At 37.4% G+C, this 20,755-nt stretch overlaps 1 protein-coding gene across 5 annotated transcripts in view; it reads right to left on the reverse strand.

Moving 5' to 3' along the window:
• The window catches only part of LOC129770657 (protein unc-79 homolog), a 200,732-nt gene that overhangs the window by 49,728 nt on the left and 130,249 nt on the right, over positions 1–20,755 (reverse strand). For all 5 annotated transcript variants that reach the window (XM_055773614.1, XM_055773611.1, XM_055773610.1 and 2 more), the window contains one exon: positions 3,660–4,092. In XM_055773614.1, the coding sequence (XP_055629589.1) occupies positions 3,660–4,092 (433 nt within the window). The remainder of the gene's footprint in view (positions 1–3,659; positions 4,093–20,755) is intronic.

Here is a 20,755-nt window from a genome sequence, read left to right on the forward strand (position 1 = left end):
CATTTGAATCTTAAGCGGACCTTACACGGTCAACTTTATTGACAATATGATGACATTTGAGAGCATAATGGGCACCTTACACGATCAACCGGATTGACAATAAGTGTCTTCAATATCGTGACAGCTAGGCTTTCAACATCTGATCTAACCTCAATCAATATTTTTCCACCTTACACGGTCAATATCGCCCTCAACCCGAGACAACGAAAATATCCGCGATGGCTAGTGGCGACATTCGAGTTTGGGATCCAAACTATTCTCTGTCAGATTAGAAGGCTAAAAGGCAATTTTCATTTGGTAAAATTTGAATGAAAATATCTACTTGGTATTATTTAATTAGTTGAAGCGCGTAGTCCTAACCTTAACTTAACCTACTTCCTCTGAATTTTCAGATATTCCTCCTAAAATGTATTATTATAATAAAACGTCAATTTCAGACATAATTTTTGTATGGGATTTTCTCACCACTTGCAGAAAAAAAGTGATTTGCATTCACATAGAATACTAATTTGATTCGTAAAAGTTAATTTTCATTCATAATTTACACTTTAGAATTCGGTTTTTCTTCTCAAAAATACATCATAATACTCGTTTCACAAATACAGACTGTTCCTTTCAGGTTCAGAGATGCCAGATTATTTTAGTTTGCGAAAATATATGCAAGTTATTTTATCTGCAAGCAAATGTTTTTATTCCATAAATGAGACTATGACAGTAGAACCCCGATTAAACGCGAGCGGGTGATCCGCCCTGCGGATTATTCGTGACTGCGAGTTCCATAGTAAATCAATAGGCCTTTCCGGAATTTGTTAGTGCCCATGCTCTTTTGTTGTGGTCATGGCTTTTACATTATTTAGCCACTGGTGTACACGACCTTATAGATGGATAGTTGATTGATTTTTGTATTGATAGAACATAGTTTTTATGTTGAAACATCTCTTTTCGTGTTTGCATTTTTTTGTCCTTTAATGGGTCATCGGGATATTCGTTAATCGCGGTGAGTTTGCCCGACTATTCCGCGGATAATCGGGATTCTACTGTAGCTTGAATTAACACATGATGTTTTTTCATCTGTGATTTTCCCAGATCTTCTCATTCTCCCAATTTTATAGCGGAGTGTGAAGAAACACACAACCCGCTCACTAGCGCAAAGAATGACCGAGTTCAACGTTAAAAAATTCCTAAAACGTTGTTAAGTTTCATCCACTCTCTCACCATCACATTGTCAGTTTACTTTGAAGTTTTGATTTGTATCGTGAAAAGTACCGTATTTTGCTATTCAAAGTATCGGTTTTCCAAACCAAAAGCTTCCATTTATGATTCCTACAATTTCAGTAGTTTATAAATTTTAATTGCAATCGCAAAAAAGACTAACAAAAATTAAATGTGCGCTTGCATATCTGGCAACTCAGTCTGGAAGTCCGTGAGGTAAAACGTCAACATCATGCATCTATATGAAATGTCACGATATTGATGCTCGAAAATCAGAAAATCCGGATTTCTGCGTCGTCGGCCATGTTCAGCTGTCATTATGCTCTCAAACGTCATCATATTGTCAATAAAGTTGACCGTGTAAGGTCCGCTTAATGACAACTGAACATGGCCGACGACGCAGAAATCCGGATTTTCTGATTTTCGAGCATCAATATCGTGACATTTCATATAGATGCATGATGTTGACGTTTTACCTCACGGACTTCCAGACTGAGTTGCCAGATATGCAAGCGCACATTTAATTTTTGTTAGTCTTTTTTGCGATTGCAATTAAAATTTATAAACTACTGAAATTGTAGGTATCATAAATGGAAGCTTTTGGTTTGGAAAACCGATACTTTGAATAGCAAAATACGGTACTTTTCACGATACAAATCAAAACTTCAAAGTAAACTGACAATGTGATGGTGAGAGAGTGGATGAAACTTAACAACGTTTTAGGAATTTTTTAACGTTGAACTCGGTCATTCTTTGCGCTAGTGAGCGGGTTGTGTGTTTCTTCACACTCCGCTATAAAATTTGGAGAATGAGAAGATCTGAGGAAATCACAGATGAAAAAACATCATGTGTTAATTCAAGCTACAGTAGAATCCCGATTATCCGCGGAATAGTCGGGCAAACTCACCGCGATTAACGAATATCGCGATGACCCATTAAAGGACAAAAAAATGCAAACACGAAAAGAGATGTTTCAACATAAAAACTATGTTCTATCAATACAAAAATCAATCAACTATCCATCTATAAGGTCGTGTACACCAGTGGCTAAATAATGTAAAAGCCATGACCACAACAAAAGAGCATGGGCCTACCACTCACTAACAAATTCCGGAAAGGCCTATTGATTTACTATGGAACTCGCAGTCACGAATAATCCGCAGGGCGGATCACCCGCTCGATGATAATCGGGGTTCTACTGTCATAGTCTCATTTATGGAATATAAACATTTGCTTGCAGATAAAATAACTTGCATATATTTTCGCAAACTAAAATAATCTGGCATCTCTGAAACTGAAAGGAACAGTCTGTATTTGTGAAACGAGTATTATGATGTATTTTTGAGAAGAAAAACCGAATTCTAAAGTGTAAATTATGAATGAAAATTAACTTTTACGAATCAAATTAGTATTCTATGTGAATGCAAATCACTTTTTTTTTCTGCAAGTGGTGAGAAAATCCCATACAAAAATTATGTCTGAAATTGACGTTATATTATAATAATACTGTTTAGTAGGAATATCTGAAAATTCAGAGGAAGTAGGTTAAGTTAAGGTTAGGACTACGCGCTTCAACTTATTAAATATTACCAAGTAGATATTTTCATTCAAATTTTACCAATTGAAAATTGCCTTTTAGCCTTCTAATCTGATAGAGAATAGTTTGGATCCCAAACTCGAATGTCGCCACTAGCCATCGCGGATATTTTCGTTGTCTCGGGTTGAGGGCGATATTGACCGTGTAAGGTGGAAAAATATTGATTGAGGTTAGATCAGATGTTGAAAGCCTAGCTGTCACGATATTGAAGACACTTATTGTCAATCCGGTTGATCGTGTAAGGTGCCCATTACAGCTCACACACTCTCTTCAATTCTACAGCTCTTTTCTCTCCTACATCATCATCAAAGTGAGCTGAAGAGCTGTTTGATTTTTTTTGCGAGCTGTTCCGCGTCAACTCACTTCAAAGAGTCGATTCTTCGGAACAGCTCATGAGCGGATGGCACATCTCTACCGAGTTGCTTGTATGGTTCTAGCGCTGTGCATGGTGCTAGAACAGTTGTATGTCTGTCATAAGTATAAAACAAGATATCGCTTAAGAAATCATTCAAATGAGCATCCCAGTATCACGTATAATCACTATTTTAGTTTTGTTGAATTCAAATTAATTAATGATTTCCCATTTGAATTGTTTGTGATTTCGCGTTTATTACAATTCTGGGTTCAGTAATGTTTTCATTTATCGTTTCTATGAAACGTCGCGCAACATGCTTCAATAGTCTTCGTTCGACACTGTTCTTTATTTTATCAGCGGTTCATATTCCCGCAAATGACACTACTTAATCGGAAGCATTAGCTTTTTCGCGTATAGATGTCGTTGTTTCAAAATAATTGAAATATATCAGCTGCCATAAACTGGTTCCCATAATATACAAATGCAAAAAATTACCTTGGAATGTGAAACCAACTGCAATATACATGGTGTTACTTTAGCCCAGAATTCAAATAAGATTGCCATCGTGACGTTATGAGATTCTGTAGATGGCGTTGTCGCACAGGCAATTTGTTCCAGGTAAAGAGTCCATAGTTGACACAATGTGAAGGCATGAAACAGTGAGGACATGTGTAACACAGATGTTTTAGATTGTTCAGCAAATCCAGCAAATATGACTTGAATGTGATCTGCAATGTGACAGCTGGATTCTTGTGGTACAGGTTGGGTAACAGTATTGACAGGATGTTGAAGGTAATAATGAACTGTCGATCCATGGTGTCCGATGTTTCCGCCACGTTTATTCATTAGTGCAGTATGGGTCAGAGACCCCAGTAAAAGCCAAGACAAAAGTCGCATGTGACCGACGCATTCTGTAAATTCTTTTGGCCTGAAAAAGAAAAATGAAAGCATTAATATGGATAGGTTATATATTATATAGGTTATATTCAATTTGAAATTTAGGCTCCCACTAATTGACTTATCGGATCCAATCTATCATTTTATCGCTCACGTGTTACAAACAGAATGTCAAACATAATACTCATTTTTTCATGCTGTAAACACACATCTTCGTCAATTTCTGGTTCAGAACTATTAGAAATATGAAAAATACAAAATTATGTTGCTGCTAGACACGAAAAACATCGAAAAACTTTGCAGCCAGAACGAACCAAGTACATGCTAGCTATTAACATAATATCATTACACAACAAATTAGTATTTTGTAACGGCTCTAATTTCATGAATTATATGAATTATATATATAATTATATATATATATATATATATATATATATATAATATAATATATATATATATATATATATATATATATATATATATATATATATATATATATATATAATATATATATATATATATATATATATATATATATATATATATATATATATATATATATATATATATATATATATATATATATAAATATATTGACTCACTTTTGCTGTTTTTGACAAAATAATATCTTAATTAATGAAAATAATTGATTGAGGAATGCACTTGGTTCGTTGTGGTTGAACACAATTTTGAAAAATGCAGATCAGTGCTTCTACACTTCATGGCAGCCCTTAGGTTGTCTTCCAGGAGTTGTCCGAAACAGAAAAATCTGTTAAAAATTCGGATCTGCCTTCTTGGAGAAAACGATCACTATCGTCCGATGCCATATTGTGGGATTATGGTTCGCTTTGGTTGAACGCAATTTCGTTTTTTTACAGTCTGCTACACAGAATTTTTTTTGGAACTGTTGTAAATTATCCGAATGACATGGTCATTTTACAGTCGATAGATTTTTTCTGCATCCAATCGTGTATGTAAATCAATTTTGAAAAAATGGCGCTTGGTTCGTTTTGGCAGACCCTCGACCATATTGGGGAAATATTCCTAGTCGTATGTATTTTTTCTACCAATGTAATTATATTCTTATTATCAGAAGACACTTTAAAGTTAAGATGCTGAAAAGACGGTGAATTTATTTTTCGTTAACACATTCAGGTTTTTTTACTAAGCAAACGTTCATGGGTCCAATCGCAGAACTGTTCATTGATATTCTAATCTACCCTTTAAAATTACCTTTTACTATAAAATTCCTAGTACTTCTACCAAAACTCGTCATTATAATAACAGATTATTTTCAGACACAATTCTCTTTCAAGATTTTTCAACCACTTGCAAAAATTTCTCCGTTACATGGCATAAATGTATGACACAGAAAATATGATAGAATAAAGACAGCCCTGAATCGGACAATTCCTTTCTCGAGTTTTGCTCTTATCAACACATTCGGCGATTCATTTTCATTTATATAAATAGAAGTAAATATAGGAGTGCGTTTTATCACATTAAAGAACATATTGTAGAACATATGCGAATTGAATTTTCCGAATTTTCCCATTTCCTTCAGAGTTTTCCGAAAATTTTCAATTGCCATGTTCGGTTGGAATACGTTTGGTTGAAATTTGTGTATAATCATATAAAAAAAAATTCGTACCCAAAAACCCTCACATCCGAAATTTGGCTCCATTTGCTTAATTAGTTCTCGAGTTATTCAGAAATTTGTGTTTCATTCGTATTGCATCCCTCCCTTAGAGAGGTGGGAAGTGTGTTGAAACACTTAAGAAACGTTTCTCCTAAAACCTCCATATGCTAAATTTGGCTCCATTTGCTTGTTTAGTTTTCGAATTATGCGGACATTTGTGTTTCATTTGTATGGCAGTTCTAAGGAGCTCTAACTATCATAAAAACCTTCTAAAATCACCTACATACCAATTTTCATGTCGATCGGATTTCCGAGTTCATAAGAATCAGAAAGACAGACAGAAATCCATTTTTGTATATATAGATTGTAGTGAGCTCGGAAATGTCTGCAACATGTTTTGAATATGTTCCGCTTTACTTTCGTTAATCGCATTCTTATGTTTTGCTGTAGTTGAGGTCAACTGACAAATTGGAAAAAAAACTAGTTTTTGCGCATAGATGTCGTTGTTTAAATGCAATTGAAATATATCAGTTGCCATATAAGAAGTTACTTTCCTGGCTATATGCCAAGGAAATTTTACTTTGAATGCGAAACCAAATGTAATGGTAACGGCAACGGCGTTATTTTGGCCCATGAAATTCTGTAGATAGCGCTGTGTAGAGTTCAGAGAAATGAGCAATATTCAGAGAGCGAGAGAATTAGGGACGAGAGAGTCATTCACGCTTCAGGCGAAGATGTGCCGAACAAGTTTAGTTTAGTTTGAACTAGAGGCGCGCAAACCAGCTCATCATGAACAGCTCAGATCAACTCAGCTCATCTAAAAGTGCTGTTCTTTATGAACAGCTCTTCAGCTCAGTTGCCACTGTCGTCTGGTGGCGACTTTCAATTTGTATCCCAAACTCGATAGTGTAATCTCTATCAGACCAAAAGACACGAAGCCAGTTTTAAAATTTGAATGAAATTTTTCACACCACGTTATTAAATTACTTGAACCACGTATTCTTGACCCCTATTTAACCATTTTTCTATACGTTTCCGACATTTTGCTGAGACTTTTCATTATAATATAGAGTTGTTTTCAAAAACAATTTTCTTATGTGATTTTTTCACCTACAAACGCCTACAAACAAAGTGTTTTTCATTTAAATAGAATACTAATTTGATGCACAGAAGTTAATGTTCATACATAATTTTAATTTTGAAAACGTGTACATTCTGCTTGAAAGTCAATTTTTATCTTTGGCGCCCCCTAAACTGGTAAACACAGCTCAATTGACGAATTTACGTTGGATTTATAACCAGATGGCGCAGCAAGTAAAATGAGGATGTTTTGTTTTTTTGGTATGAAATTCGTTCAAATTTTCTAGAAAAATCAGAATTTATCTTCAAATTTCTCGGTTTCATGTATTCTTTTTACGCTGAAAAAATTAGTTAGAAAATCATAATTTTATAATGTGCTATGTATATTACGAGAAATGGCTTGTTATAAGTATTGTAACTTTAATTTTTTTCAACTAAGTAAACGATGAATAAGGTGTTTTGCGCTAAAAATACTGCAAATCCTTTTCGTATCGGCCCCTACATAATCAATTAACCATAGTATCAATAACCGGTATGCATAATCAAACTTAAAACTTTCGAAGATTATCTATGACTTTGGTCAAATCGCGTGTTGAAACCATCGTAAATATACAAAACTCCAACTTTCTTACCTTATACTGACGACATTCAATGGCTGAAATGAATCTAAATTGCAATAAAATGAATAATCACCACCGAATCTTGCTTTTCAGTGCGTAAAATAAACAAACACCCTCACTTTTGTGGTTCTGAGCTCTAATGTAGATGTCGCGTGAGTTGATTCAGCTTTGCGTAAATTCGTCAATACCGTCAACGCGAATATAGCAGTTGAAAAGACGGGGAACATCTGTAAGGGTGCTCATACACTGTTTGACCGAAGCCAAATATTTGACCCTTTTTGACAGATAAAATTTGGTGAACGTGTACTGATCAAATATTTTCTACACTAAACACGACAAGCAAATATTCAATTATTGGATGCCTAAAATATTTTTTCAGTCTGTTCTTCGAACCTGTCGGTACATGGTTAGGTTACCTTGAATATTTCAGTTAATTTTTTCCATGTTTGGTGTTTGATATTGTTTACTACTGTTGAAAATTGAAGAGTGGCAAACAAAATAGTGTTTGTACAAATATCAAATCAAACCTTATCTGTCAAAAAATATCAAATATTTGACCTCCGGGCAAACAGTGTACGGCCACCTTAACTGAACTGATGTCATAACACGAATAGTGATCCCCGATAATCGTTCGATTAATCGATTAATCGAATACCTTCTACAGAAATCGATTATTAATCGAACGAATACTGCACAACCAATAATCGAAGCGAACGAATAATGTGCGATTCACATAGAACGTTACGGAGAAGAACGTCTACGTTCCGTCAACGTCTACACCAATTCACACATGCAGTCAATACTTCCACCAACCCGTCATGCAAATGTCAAACGAATGATTTATTTAATGTTATTCATGGTGTCGCCATCTACAACAATTTTAAATTGCAATGCCCTCTTTCGAATCAGCATGTCTAGAATCAGTCCTAAATTTTGAAAAATTCAATGAAAATCATTGAATTAAAATGCTTGAACCCCGTAGTCCGACCCTTATTCAACAATAATATATAGACTATTTCTCTCAGCTAGGCGCGAATGATTTTCACTCCGAAATTTGGAACTAAGAGATATGTTGGCATAAAAAGTACAGTATGTTACTTATAATGCGACATGCCGAGGCACCATTTAGTGTCGCATTGGAGACAATTTTGACCAGTAATTGAACATTTGCGACAGGTGGCGACTTTCAAAGTGGGGCTATAATTTGGGCCCCGAACTCAATGTTTACAAAAATGTCCAATTAGAGGTAAAATATCTAATTAAACGTGTTGCATCACAGGTCTGTCCAATTAGCTAAATGTCGAATTAGATGTAAATTACTGTACAACCAAAATCAAAACAAAAGCCGTGACACAAAGCCCAGACAAAAACCAAACGAGCCGTCCGTCTCCGTCAATTATTCTTTTCTACAAATCCTGCCGATCGTTTTCGTTACGTTGCCGGTGTATGTGAATGTTTTCATAATAATTGCATGGTAGAATAACTGACGTAACGTGACGTGACGGGACGTGAACGTGACGTGGATGTTGTATGTGTGTAATCGCACTTAATTTACGTCGATTAATCGATCCAAACCCAGAGAGAAAAATACATACGGCCGCTGCAGTTTCATCCTGAAAATCAATCATTATCTTTGATGCTCCCCTAAGTTCGTAAACGATGCTCAATGCCTTCAACGCGACTTTAGGGGAGCGTAAAAGATAATAATTGATTTTCAGGCGGAATGAACACTCTTTTCATTCCATATGGCTTTCTAGCAAATAAGAAATATTAGTCTAACTAATTATTTCTCTTCGTGTGACGAATAATCGATTAATCGATTATTTGGGGCGATTAATCGTATCGAATAACAAACTGCTGAAAACTATTCGATAAGCTGATGAACGATTAATTTCAAAAATCGGAGATCACTAAACGCGCTCAGTTCATTTGAATGTTATTAAGATAAGATCACACAATTTTACGGACCAAATTTCTGACAGATAAGGACCAAATTTCTGTCAGTTGTTCTGATTTCTGATTGGCTGATTTTGATAAATTTTGTAAACAAAGCCGATTTTTTCAGTGTTGCCAATAAAAATAAATAGCGTTGGATTCGTATTGAAATTAGAAATGGTGAATTTAATGAATATTACGATATTTAGTTTAAAGGAAATGTGAAGGAATTATATGCTAGTTTATGTATGTGTTTTTTCACAATGGAGTAAAGTGAACGGTAAAACACTCTTTTGTTAGATTTAGCTTTAGTTAGGTCCCTAATGCGATTTCATATTTCGGAATATAATTTCCATTGCTAAGAAGAAATGGAAAGTCTCATCATTCACGATGCAGATGGGAGAGTTGTAGCTCTAGCTCGTAAATATGAAAAAAGAGATGGTTGATACCATCCAGTTTGTGTTTTGCTGACTACCAATTATTACACTGCTGACATGTTCTTTCCCGCTGACTGATTTTGATGCTACGAGTTTTATTCTGTTCTGTCGAGGAAAGTTTTTGCTTCATCGACGGTGTACTCATAGTCGAATTCAATATTCATGTCATCCACATTGTCACTAAAATTAGATGAAGCTGAAATTCGATATGATGTCGATGCTGCTTCACTGTCCATCAATTTCTGGGCTGAATATTCTTCTCACCGCTTTGATAGCAAGTCCATCAATCCAACAAAATGTTCTTGTGTATCGGCTGTATGCGAAGCATTCGGTACGACGGTCATGTATTGCGAAAGAGTCACGATTTTCAAGTTGTTTCTGAATAACAATGGGGTTGAGCGCCGTTGTTTTGCACGAATCAACGAGAAAAGATTCTCCAGACAATCTTGGAAGAGTTGTTATGGATATCATTATTATATTATAGACATGGTTATTTAAAAGACTTATTTTATCCTTTATCCTTTTTGAGATTGCCTTACTGAAAATATGCAAATTCATTAAATTCGCACCAACCAAATCCGAAGTTTTATAATATTTGGCAGCTCTGGCATCTTTATATCATGGCTTCGTTTTTGTACGACGAAGAAGAGTAAGAAGCCAGTTGTCTCATCTTGTCTTAGGAATGTTACAGCTCAGTGTGTGCAATTTTACAGCTCTTCTCTCTCCTGCATCATTATCTAAGTAAGCAGAAGAGCTGTTTGTTTTGACGTAGAACTACGTCCTTCATTAGGGGGGCCAAATCAGAAAACAGGTCACGTTTTTATGAAATAAAGTTAACGTAAATAACTGTTTTTGCCGTGAACGGATTCTGGCAATTTACATACCAAACGAATCGGAAATTCCCTAAGATTTGTTTGATATGCTATACAATACAATCCCATAGTGTGTATATGGTTTGAATTGATGAAAATTGGAAGCACTCCCATTTCCTCATGCAGTTATTCTGTCCATTTGTGTGCTTTCCCGAACAGAACTGTCAATGACGAGCAACTTGTCGGCGAGCAACGAAGGGGAAATCGTAAGATACAAAGTCTCCGTGAACAAACGAAAAAGAAGAAAAACGAAGGGGAATATTTGCCTAGAGTATAAACAATGGTTTTTGCTGAGGCAAACTTCATTCTTCGTGAGAACACCGACTGGACAACACCGTTGCTGGGCGAGCTGGACGGCGAGGGATCGAATGGTTTACTCAAGCCAATGGAGGTGGAGGAGTAATATGAGGAAAGAGTATAGTTTTCCGAGGACCTTTTTGAAGGCTAGAGACGAATGAACTGAATAAGTTAAAAGTCTCTTTAATTCAACAAGGAAAGGAAGGAAAGGCAAACTTCCAGTGTCGTTCTAGATACGAAACAATGAACATCGCTTGTTCTTCCTTGTTTTGCGCCGTCGCATGTCTTCGTTTCGGACTGAGCTGTGGACGCGACCAAATTACTCACTCGCTGATGTCTCACATTGCAACCATTGCATCAAACTGACGCCATTCCATTGCATTGATGTTTTGAGCTACACAATTGTGTGGCGAATCCTCAAGCTAGGCTATCGCCAGCTCACTATGAAAAAATGTTCTGGAATTTTGTCAGTGATTTGGTTTCGCATGACTGTAGCAAAACTCTCTTCACAAAGGATGACAGCTTAGCTAATCCAGACTGGCAATATTAACAGAAAGATATTTTGTTGAGAAGAGCGCAAAACAGAGATAAGTGTGGGTATATTTAGTTGCTTCAAGCCATCGATATATGGACATTTGTGTGCGTACGTGCGTGCTTCATAACCCGTACGTAAAAATAGTGCATCTTCGCTACGCTGAAACCCCATTTGTAATGATAAATATAAACAAGGAGGGGAGATAGCGGGAGGGAATTATTTTGCTGAGGCAAATATTCAGCCTTTTTCCAAGCAGTTAACATTGTTTGTTTTCTGTCATCATAAAGGCTTCGTTGGTGCCTTTGACATTGCATCAATGCATTGAAACGACGTTATGGTGAAGCAGGTGTTAAGGTTGTGCACCACAAAAACTATTTGGGGAACACCAAGTTATTCAATAGGTTATAAAATGTATTTATTTGGGTTCGCGTGCAGATACAGTTTATTTCGCTTATTTAGTCACCAAGAAAGTAAATGTCGTTCTGGAATTTTGTATGCGATTTGGCTTCGCTTGCCAGTAGCAAAACTTTCTTTCTATCTCGAGCATGTATTGTTCTACGAGCACAAGAATGAATCATCAAACAATTATCGTTAAATGGTTCTACAATAAAAAAAAACATTTCAGGGCGACCAAACTGGTAGAATGGTATTTAAAAATTTTCGTAGCATTATTAAATATTATCCGCAGTTATAAACAAGCGACTTGAATTAAACTACAACGTAGTTCTACGTCAACAATGCGGTCGTGTCTTGGACACAACCTCCTATAATTTTTTTTGCGAGCAGTTCCGTGTCAACTCGTTTCGAAGAATCGATTCATTCGCTCCACTCATGAGCGGATGGCACATCTCTAGTTTGAACTGTTCGTGAGTTTGGGCGACAAATATAGAAGTGGAATAAAGTATATTCGTGAGTTGTAATTTGGAAATATTGGAGAACACCTTGAAGGTATTTGGCCGGATACTACAAGTGTTGTTGTGGACTGGACCCAAGCGTTTTTTGTGCCTTAGTGTATTTAACTTTAAAAAGTTGGAAAGGGACATGGAAGGTGATTTCTAGCCAAAATGGACGTTGGTCATTAAGTCACCAATATGTTTTCGATGGCGTACCGGTTGCACATACTCACATGAAGTGAACAAAGACTGAATTTTTCACCCATACAAATGTGTCAACTTGTATGCCGGTAGCAAGACGGGTCTATGGTACTAGGTGAGGCCGTTTCGTCACTAAGTTGGTTAGGGGAGCGGTATATGAAAACAGTACGGAAGAAAGCAGAAGGGGAATTTTTTCCTTGAAGTGTGAAAGAGACAGACTGATCACGAGCGAGCTTGGGCACAAGCGTACAGTAGACTTCCAAGATGGCTGAAGAGTGGTTTTAGCAAGTTGGCCCACCTTAGGATATACTTCTACGCGCCTTGGCCGGTAGTACCCGAGATGAAAAATAGAAGGTGGGAGATTCACGGGTTTTGGTTGTGTTGAACTTTGATTGTGTTAGTAGCCAGGAAGATAGGAGGTTCACATACCAGGTTTCACCAGGCATACCAGTCAGATACTCAAATGGTACAAAATTGAATGTGTCAACGAATAACGTTGAAAGAGGATATACAGAAGCTAATTACAGATTTCCAAATCATATTTTTCGCATTATGAAAAAAACAGAACATATCACGAACTAAAGTGGTTTTTTGACGTAGGACTACGTCTAACCGGAAGATATAGGGGGTGAAATGGAAATCTAGGCACTGAACAAGTAGGAAAAAATGCAAGATTTGGAACGCTTATAACTCGTGTATTTCTCAATAGATCGCAAAGGTTTTTGCATCAATAGGAAATATATCTACGCATCTATCATAACGAATAACATTTCATTTTTCTTGAGATAAATAATTGAATAATTGTGAAATATCAAGCATTGTCAAAATGCACTATGTGCCAATTTTTGATTGGTCCATTTTGTGCTCCTCAAATCGTACCGACCAAAACGGGCAACCAGAGCAGCAGCGAAATAGAATGAAGCACGATTGGGAAGGAAAAAGAAAAAAATGAACGAAACATTGGTCGCAGTCTCACACATGCGTAACTCTCGAGCCAGCCAGTCAGCTTAAAAATCCCCGCTCCGCTGCCGTAACGATCATTCTCATTCAAACCGTACACCACATCGTTTCGCATCACAACACATCAACAAACCAACCCAAGCAGCCATGTCTGGACATGGTAAAGGAGGAAAAGTGAAGGGAAAGGCAAAATCCCGCTCGAACCGTGTTGATCTGGAGTTCCCCGCAAGGGTAGCTAGGCCGAGCGCGTTAGTACCAGTGCACCAGTCCACCTAGCCGGCGTTATATAGTTTCGGCCGCCGAAGTGATCGAGTTAGCTGGTAAAGCTGCTCGCGACGATAAGAAAACCCGCATTCGGAACAGAACACATTCGGTTCGGTGGACATTAAGACAACAGGCAGTTGCAGCGAGTGGCAAACGCAATCGCAAAACGGCATCAGGTAGCAGAAGAAAAAAGTTTGTTCTTTATACAAACTGCTTTGGTGGCAAATCCAGAACAAGGCGGCATCGAGGGCGTTCGAAATGGTTTTCTTCAATACCACGAGTACTAAGTTTTCTAAATTGGAACCATTCCATAAAACAAGGCGCTTTTCAGGGTCATTAAACCTTCCAAAAAAGAGTTTAGGAAATACAGTTCAATGCTTTCTAAAACATTATCCAAAATAATAATAAAACACAAATTGATTTTTTCATAATTTGTTTGCCAGGATCTGATGAGTATGTGAATTTGACAGTTGTTCTGAGCTTATTGATAGTTGGGGACTTTCCTGATTATTCAATTTTCACCAATTCTTAAATTGTTTCCAGATTGAAAGTACAGTAATTTACAATTAGTTCGACATTAAGCTAATTGGACGGACATGTAATGCGACATATTTAGTTGGACATTTTTGTAAATATAGAGTTCGGGGTCCAAATTATGACCCCACATTGAAAGTCGACACTGTACCACTGTCATCGCAAATGTTCAATTACAGGTTAAAATCGCCTCCAATGCGATACTGAGTGGCGCTTCGGCACGTCGCACTGAATGTAATTTACTGTACAACATGTGACAAAGCTGGATGGGAAGAAATTTTCCAACTGTGAAAGCTGTGGCGAGTGGCAACAAATCTCTAAACAGGAAGGTTTAGTCGAACAAGATGAGGATATCGAGTGATAACAAAACAATAAACTCTTTAGATTGAAGATAATTTTGTGATCCTGAAAAGGACCCTTTTAGCCTGCATGTGAATCCAACGAGCGAACAAATCGTAATGAATGTATTTTTTTGCCATCGCTCCCTTTTAACGCTCATTCGTTCGCCTCGTTGGACTCGTCCCTCTGGCTAAGTCTACCGATTTGTCTCTATCCTGTGAGTGTGTACCGCTAGAGTATAAAACACGCGGACCCCAAAAAATATCTTATTTTCTTTCAAACCGTAAACCCGTGTGGTTGTACGGCATCGGCATCGTGGACGTAACAAAGGAGGACAAGTTAAGGGAAAGGCAAAGTCTCACTCGAACCGTGCAGGTCTCCAGTTCCCTGTTGGTCGCATTCACTGATTGCTCCGCAAGGGTAACTAGGCCGAACGGATTGGTGCCGCAGCACCATTATACCTAACAGCGATTATAGAGTTTCGGCCGTCGGAGTGCTCGAGTTGGCTTGCAAAGCTGCTCACGACAATCAGAAAACCCGCATCAAGAACAGAGCAGCTTCGGTTCGGCGCTCATCAAGGCAACAATTAGTTTCAGTGAGTGGCAAAGTGTTTCTCCGGCACGTCGCATCAAATGTAATTTACTGAACAACATGCCACAAGCTGGATGGGAAGAAATTTTCCAACTGTGAAAGCTGTGGCGAGTGGCAAACGCAATAGCTCAACCGTTTAACCGTTTAACCGAACAAGATGGGAATATCGAGTGATAACAAAAACACAACACCAAAGGTTCTTTTCAGAACCATCAACATATTCATAAAGAGTAAACAGTAAACTAATCCATTTTTCAGGTAGATAGGTAGGTATTCACGTAGGAGAAGAAAATAAAACAATATATTTAAAATATATATTTAACAAAAGCTGTCCCCTGTGTATAGTCCTACGTCACTCCGGTTATGTCCCCGACATTACCCACCCGTCTTTTTTTCTTTGATTTCAGAAATAGTATTCTAATGTCTACTATGTTTGGATTCAAGAGCAACTTCATGGAAGTTTGACTTTTGTCAGCAATTGTAATTATTTTTTTCACAATTAGGGTGCTGAAAACTTCAGTCGTCTAAAACTAAGACGCAAGCGGAAAACTTTTCGTCTCAATCTAAGTCATACGGAGTCAATTGAATTTATTTTTCAAGTTCATTTTACATGAAAAAACAGGTGGGTTATATATATGGTATAACCGCAAGGGTGACGTAGGACTATCGTTGATTTAGAGATCATTTGTATGAAGTTAAATCTGAATTCATTCTGAATGAATGAATATTTGGAGAACTTCGAAAACGAGAGCGTTACGTTGGAGGCACAAGGTTTTATGCATCCAATATTGGATCCTACTGATGGGGAAGAATAATCTTCAGAAGCTATCCTGTTGATTGCGATTGATTGAAAAATCACAAAACCTAATATATTTGGTCACAGTGTTACATGGATAGAAAACATTACAATAAACTCTTTCATATGAATGTAATTTTAAATTCCCAGAGGAACTGGCAGATTATTTTCAGTAACGATTAGATATTTCCACATTTTCCTCGATACTGGAAGCCCACCAGTGGTTAATACTAACTCGATAACCATCTGTTAATAGCACTTGATTGAAACATATTTGGTCACAGTGTTACATGGATAGAAAACATTCGAATAAACTCTTTCACATGAATGTATTTTTAAATTCCCAGAGGAACTGGCAAATTATTTTCCGGATCTTTCTCGATGCTGAATGGCATCCAAACGGAAAGAATTCCGCGCGTGTATGTGTGTGTGTGTGTGTGTAGCGGCTGCTTCGAGATCTTCCCGGGGAACAGTTTGTGACATCACTCTCCTCCTGATGGATTCCCTTCTGGCCTAAGGTGCACAAACAGGCTCTTGGTGACACCGTTCATTCGCGCTTTTATGATAAACGAAGAGCTTCACCACAACAGCGACAACATGCTCCAATCGCTGTTCAATTAGAACTGAGTGGATTTCCGAGCGGCGCTCGCTTATATACCGATTGGTGATTTCAATAGCCTGTTTTGAAAGCAATTTTAAGACTATTGAAACAAGTTTTTGGATCAGAAAGTAACAAGTATAGAACGCGTAGACATTTTATCATTCGAATGAAGTGTTTATCATACCATTTCGTTCAGTTGTTTAGGAGCTATTAACACTCAAAATCTCGATCTCCGGCGTAACGCTTTCGTTTTCGAAACTTTGATTTTACACCCCGGTATAGAAATGAAAGACGTAGTCCTACGTCAAAACTTGCTTTTTTCCCATGCACTGTCAAATGTTTATCCGTCAAAGGAACAAAAGATTGTGTGACTCTGACTTTGTTCGTTTACATTTTTGGTCGACGTAACGAGAAGTAAAATTGAATTGAAATTCAATTTAGAACACTTCAAAAATACTGAAATTTCAGTTTCTGTTAAAATGTCGGGCCCTTATGATTTTGAACGCTAGCATTGATTTAGGAAAAAAACTAGTTCGTTCATTTTATTTGCTTATTTTTACTTTTAGTAACAACACTTTTCCTATGTAGTGAACTATTATAAGAAAAGTAACATACATAAACAAAATCTGTGACGTCACAGATTTAAAAAATCTTCCCACCTTTCATTTTCCATCTCGGGTAGTACCTAAGAAACCGTGAGAAAACATGATGAAAAATCATCGCAGCAAAAGATCAAAAGCATTAAAATTATTGGAGTTCACAAAATTGTGCAGCACACACACATTGAGCCAATGGAATTACTGCAGGTGATTTTTTTTTTTTTATCCCATTTATTTATTTATCAGGCTCATTAGCATTTTATCTGTAACAGAGCCGAGTTTTTATCGTGTATATGTACATATGTTTATGTTTCTACAAATTGTAAATTACGTAGTAGAAGTAGTAGCCATTTAGGCGTTAGATTTTCTGTTCCATTACATTATGGTAAATTACACTGTAGTAGCCATTTAGGCGTAAGGGTATTCTATCTGTTCTTCCATTGTTCAGCAGACCGGACAGCGGAGACATTTGATATTGATCATTGTTGGGTTATTTATAGAACAGCAGCCCGATGTTTCTTGCAGAGCAGAACAGTTGTATGGATGAATCGATCTTTGTTCCACCATGGATCGATCTCCATAGCTGATTGATGGTTGCGTGGACGTAGTTATTCTATAACAACACAAAGATGGTCAATTGAGGGCCCTGAGTTTGAACTCACGATCGATCGCTTAGTAAGCGAACGCGTAACCAAGTGGCTACGAAGACCCCCTACTGCAGGTGATGTTCTGCTCAAATTTAATTTCCACACTAGCGCGGTATGGTTTTGAGAACGGTAGAAGTCGAAGCGAGCAGAGGAAGAGAGACCGATTGTTCATCATAGCAAAAGAGTCCGATACAATCGAAGCGAGTTACAAATGAAAAAGTCAAGTTTGTTAATAATAGTGCAACATACACATTTACACACTTTGAATCTGGTGAGATCATAGTATATGGTTTTCTGGTGAAGTCTACGCACATCAATGTGCGTCAGTTATGATACTGGCAAAACCGAAGCAAGCATTAAAAATTAATGAGACCGATTGATATTCGTAGGAAGAGAGTCCGATATAGTCGAAGCAAATTAGAAAGATCAAAAGAAAATTTGACAACAAGACAGTAAACACATACATATACTTTGAGACCGGTAAGTTCACAGCAAATGATCTTCTGTTTCAGTCTGATGTAAAAATACATACACACATCAAAATGCGACAGTTTTGAGACCGCTAGAACCGAAGATAGCATTTGAAAATAACTATGGATGGGTTATACCTATGATATAACCGCAAGGTCGACGTAGGACTGTCGTTGGCTTAGTAATTATTTGTTTTTTTTTTCAAATAGCAATAATGGCACTTCGAATGTTCCTCATTGGGTACGATATCGCCGCTGCGCAAAGCTATTGATTAAACTAGTGAATGAATAAAACAATTTACGACTTCAATTGCAAACAAATCCCAATTTAGGTCAATTCATTCAATATGGCAGTGGTTATCGCAGCAAATAGTTATCAATATTTTGCCTAATCATCCAACGGTATGCGTAGAAGTTCAGTGAGCTGGCGACATGAAGGGACATGCAGTCTTGAATAACCAAGCTGAAGCATTGCATTTGTACCTGCTTTTGTAGACCGTGTTAGCAAAACGCATTCCGGAGTGTAAAAATGCATGGGAGTATAAAAAGTACTGCCGAGATCTGGAATGCCGATCTTCCTAACTTATTGGTTTCGGAATCTGTGTTGGGGAAACATTCCGATTTGCAAAAACGCAAACGAGTACAAAAGTACCCGCTGCTTGTATCTATTTTGCAATGCCAATTTCCCTTGGCTCCATGGTTTAGATGTCTGTGTTAGGGGAACATTCCGATTTGCAGAAATGCAAACAAGTACAAAAGTACCCGCTGCTTATATCTATTTTGCAATGCCGATTTCCTATGGCTCCATGGTTTTGAGGTCTGTGTTAGGAAAACATTCCAATTTGCAAAAGCGCAAACGAGTACAAAAGTACCAGCAGCTTGCATCTATTTTGCAATGCCGATTTCCCCTGGCTCCATGGTTTTGAAGTCTGTGTTAGGGAAACATCCATTCATTCCTGCGATGGTACCTCAATCGCTGTTCAATTATAACTGAGTGGATTGCCGAGCGGCGCTCCCTTATATACCGATCGGTGATTTTGAAAACAATTTTAAGGCTACTGAAACAAGTTTTTGTACCAAAAAGTAACAAGTATATAACGCGTAGACATTTTATCTTTCGAATGAAGTGTTTATCATACCATTTCGTTCAGTTGTTTAGGAGTTATTTACGCTCAAAATCTCGGTCTCCAGCGTAACGCTTTCGTTTTCGAAACTTTGATTTTACACCCCGGTATAGAAATGAAAGACGTAGTCCTACGTCAAAAAGAAAACGATTAATATTCGTAGCAAGAGAGTCCGATACAATCGAAGCAAATTAGAAAGAGATAAAGAGGTTTTCTAACGAAAGGGCACACGCACATTCTTGATCCCGGTATGATCAAAGCAAATGGGTTTCTGTTTGAGTCTGATATACATACAAAACTGAGTTACTTCTAAGCGCGGTAAAGCCTGCAGCAAGCGTAGAGGGAATAATGAGAGACCGATTGTGATTCGTAGTAAGAAAGTCCGATGCAATCGAAGCGAACTGAAAATAGTTTAAATACAGTTTACAAATATGTAGCGGTACACACACGCACACATTGAGCCGGGTACGATTGAATAATACTTCGTCGATGGTAAGAATTGGTGTTTGAACGGGATCTTCATCTAGTTGAGTTACAGGGGGGGTCCAATTGGATTGAAACCAGCGAGCAGGGGAAGAGTAATAAAGTATGTTTGTATCCATCAAAATGATTTCCTTATGAGCTCTCGACACATATTATCACAATGTTTGAGGAATGTACATGTTTGGAAAAGTAAATGAAATTTTGTGAAAATGTGTCATACAATTGATTTCTTTTGAAGTTGTTTATTCTATTTCACTCAGTAATAGAGGTATAACACTTTTGTAGCGAATATCTTATATACATATACGAAGAGATTTAACTTATTTTGCAAACTATTCGTTTTATCTGTCATGCAGAAAACATGGAGGACAAAGACAAAGCCTCTTTCTCCTTTCAACGAGGTAGTTGACTCATCGGATCTCAGAACAGAATGGGAGGAGTGGCATCGCTCATTCGAACTTATTTTGGAGATGAAGGGAATTAAATATCAACACGAAAAGTTAGTTTTGCTTCTTGCTCGTAGCGGTCATGGACTTCAACGTATTTACTACAATTTGCGTCCCGCGGCAGTAGAGACATAGCCTGAGACAGTGATGATTCCAGTGTTGCCGAAAGAGACACCAGAATACGATAATGTAGTGCTAAGGCTGGCCAATTTTTCATCGGGAAACGGAACATTCGTGTTGAGTTAGAACTATTCCGCACTCTTAAACAAGCTGAGTCGGAGCCGTTTAATCGATTTTTGTTGAGATTGTGTTCTCAAGCTATACGGTG

The sequence above is a fragment of the Toxorhynchites rutilus genome, chromosome 2 (genome assembly GCF_029784135.1).
Source record: "Toxorhynchites rutilus septentrionalis strain SRP chromosome 2, ASM2978413v1, whole genome shotgun sequence".
In the NCBI taxonomy this organism is placed as follows: domain Eukaryota; kingdom Metazoa; phylum Arthropoda; class Insecta; order Diptera; family Culicidae; genus Toxorhynchites; species Toxorhynchites rutilus.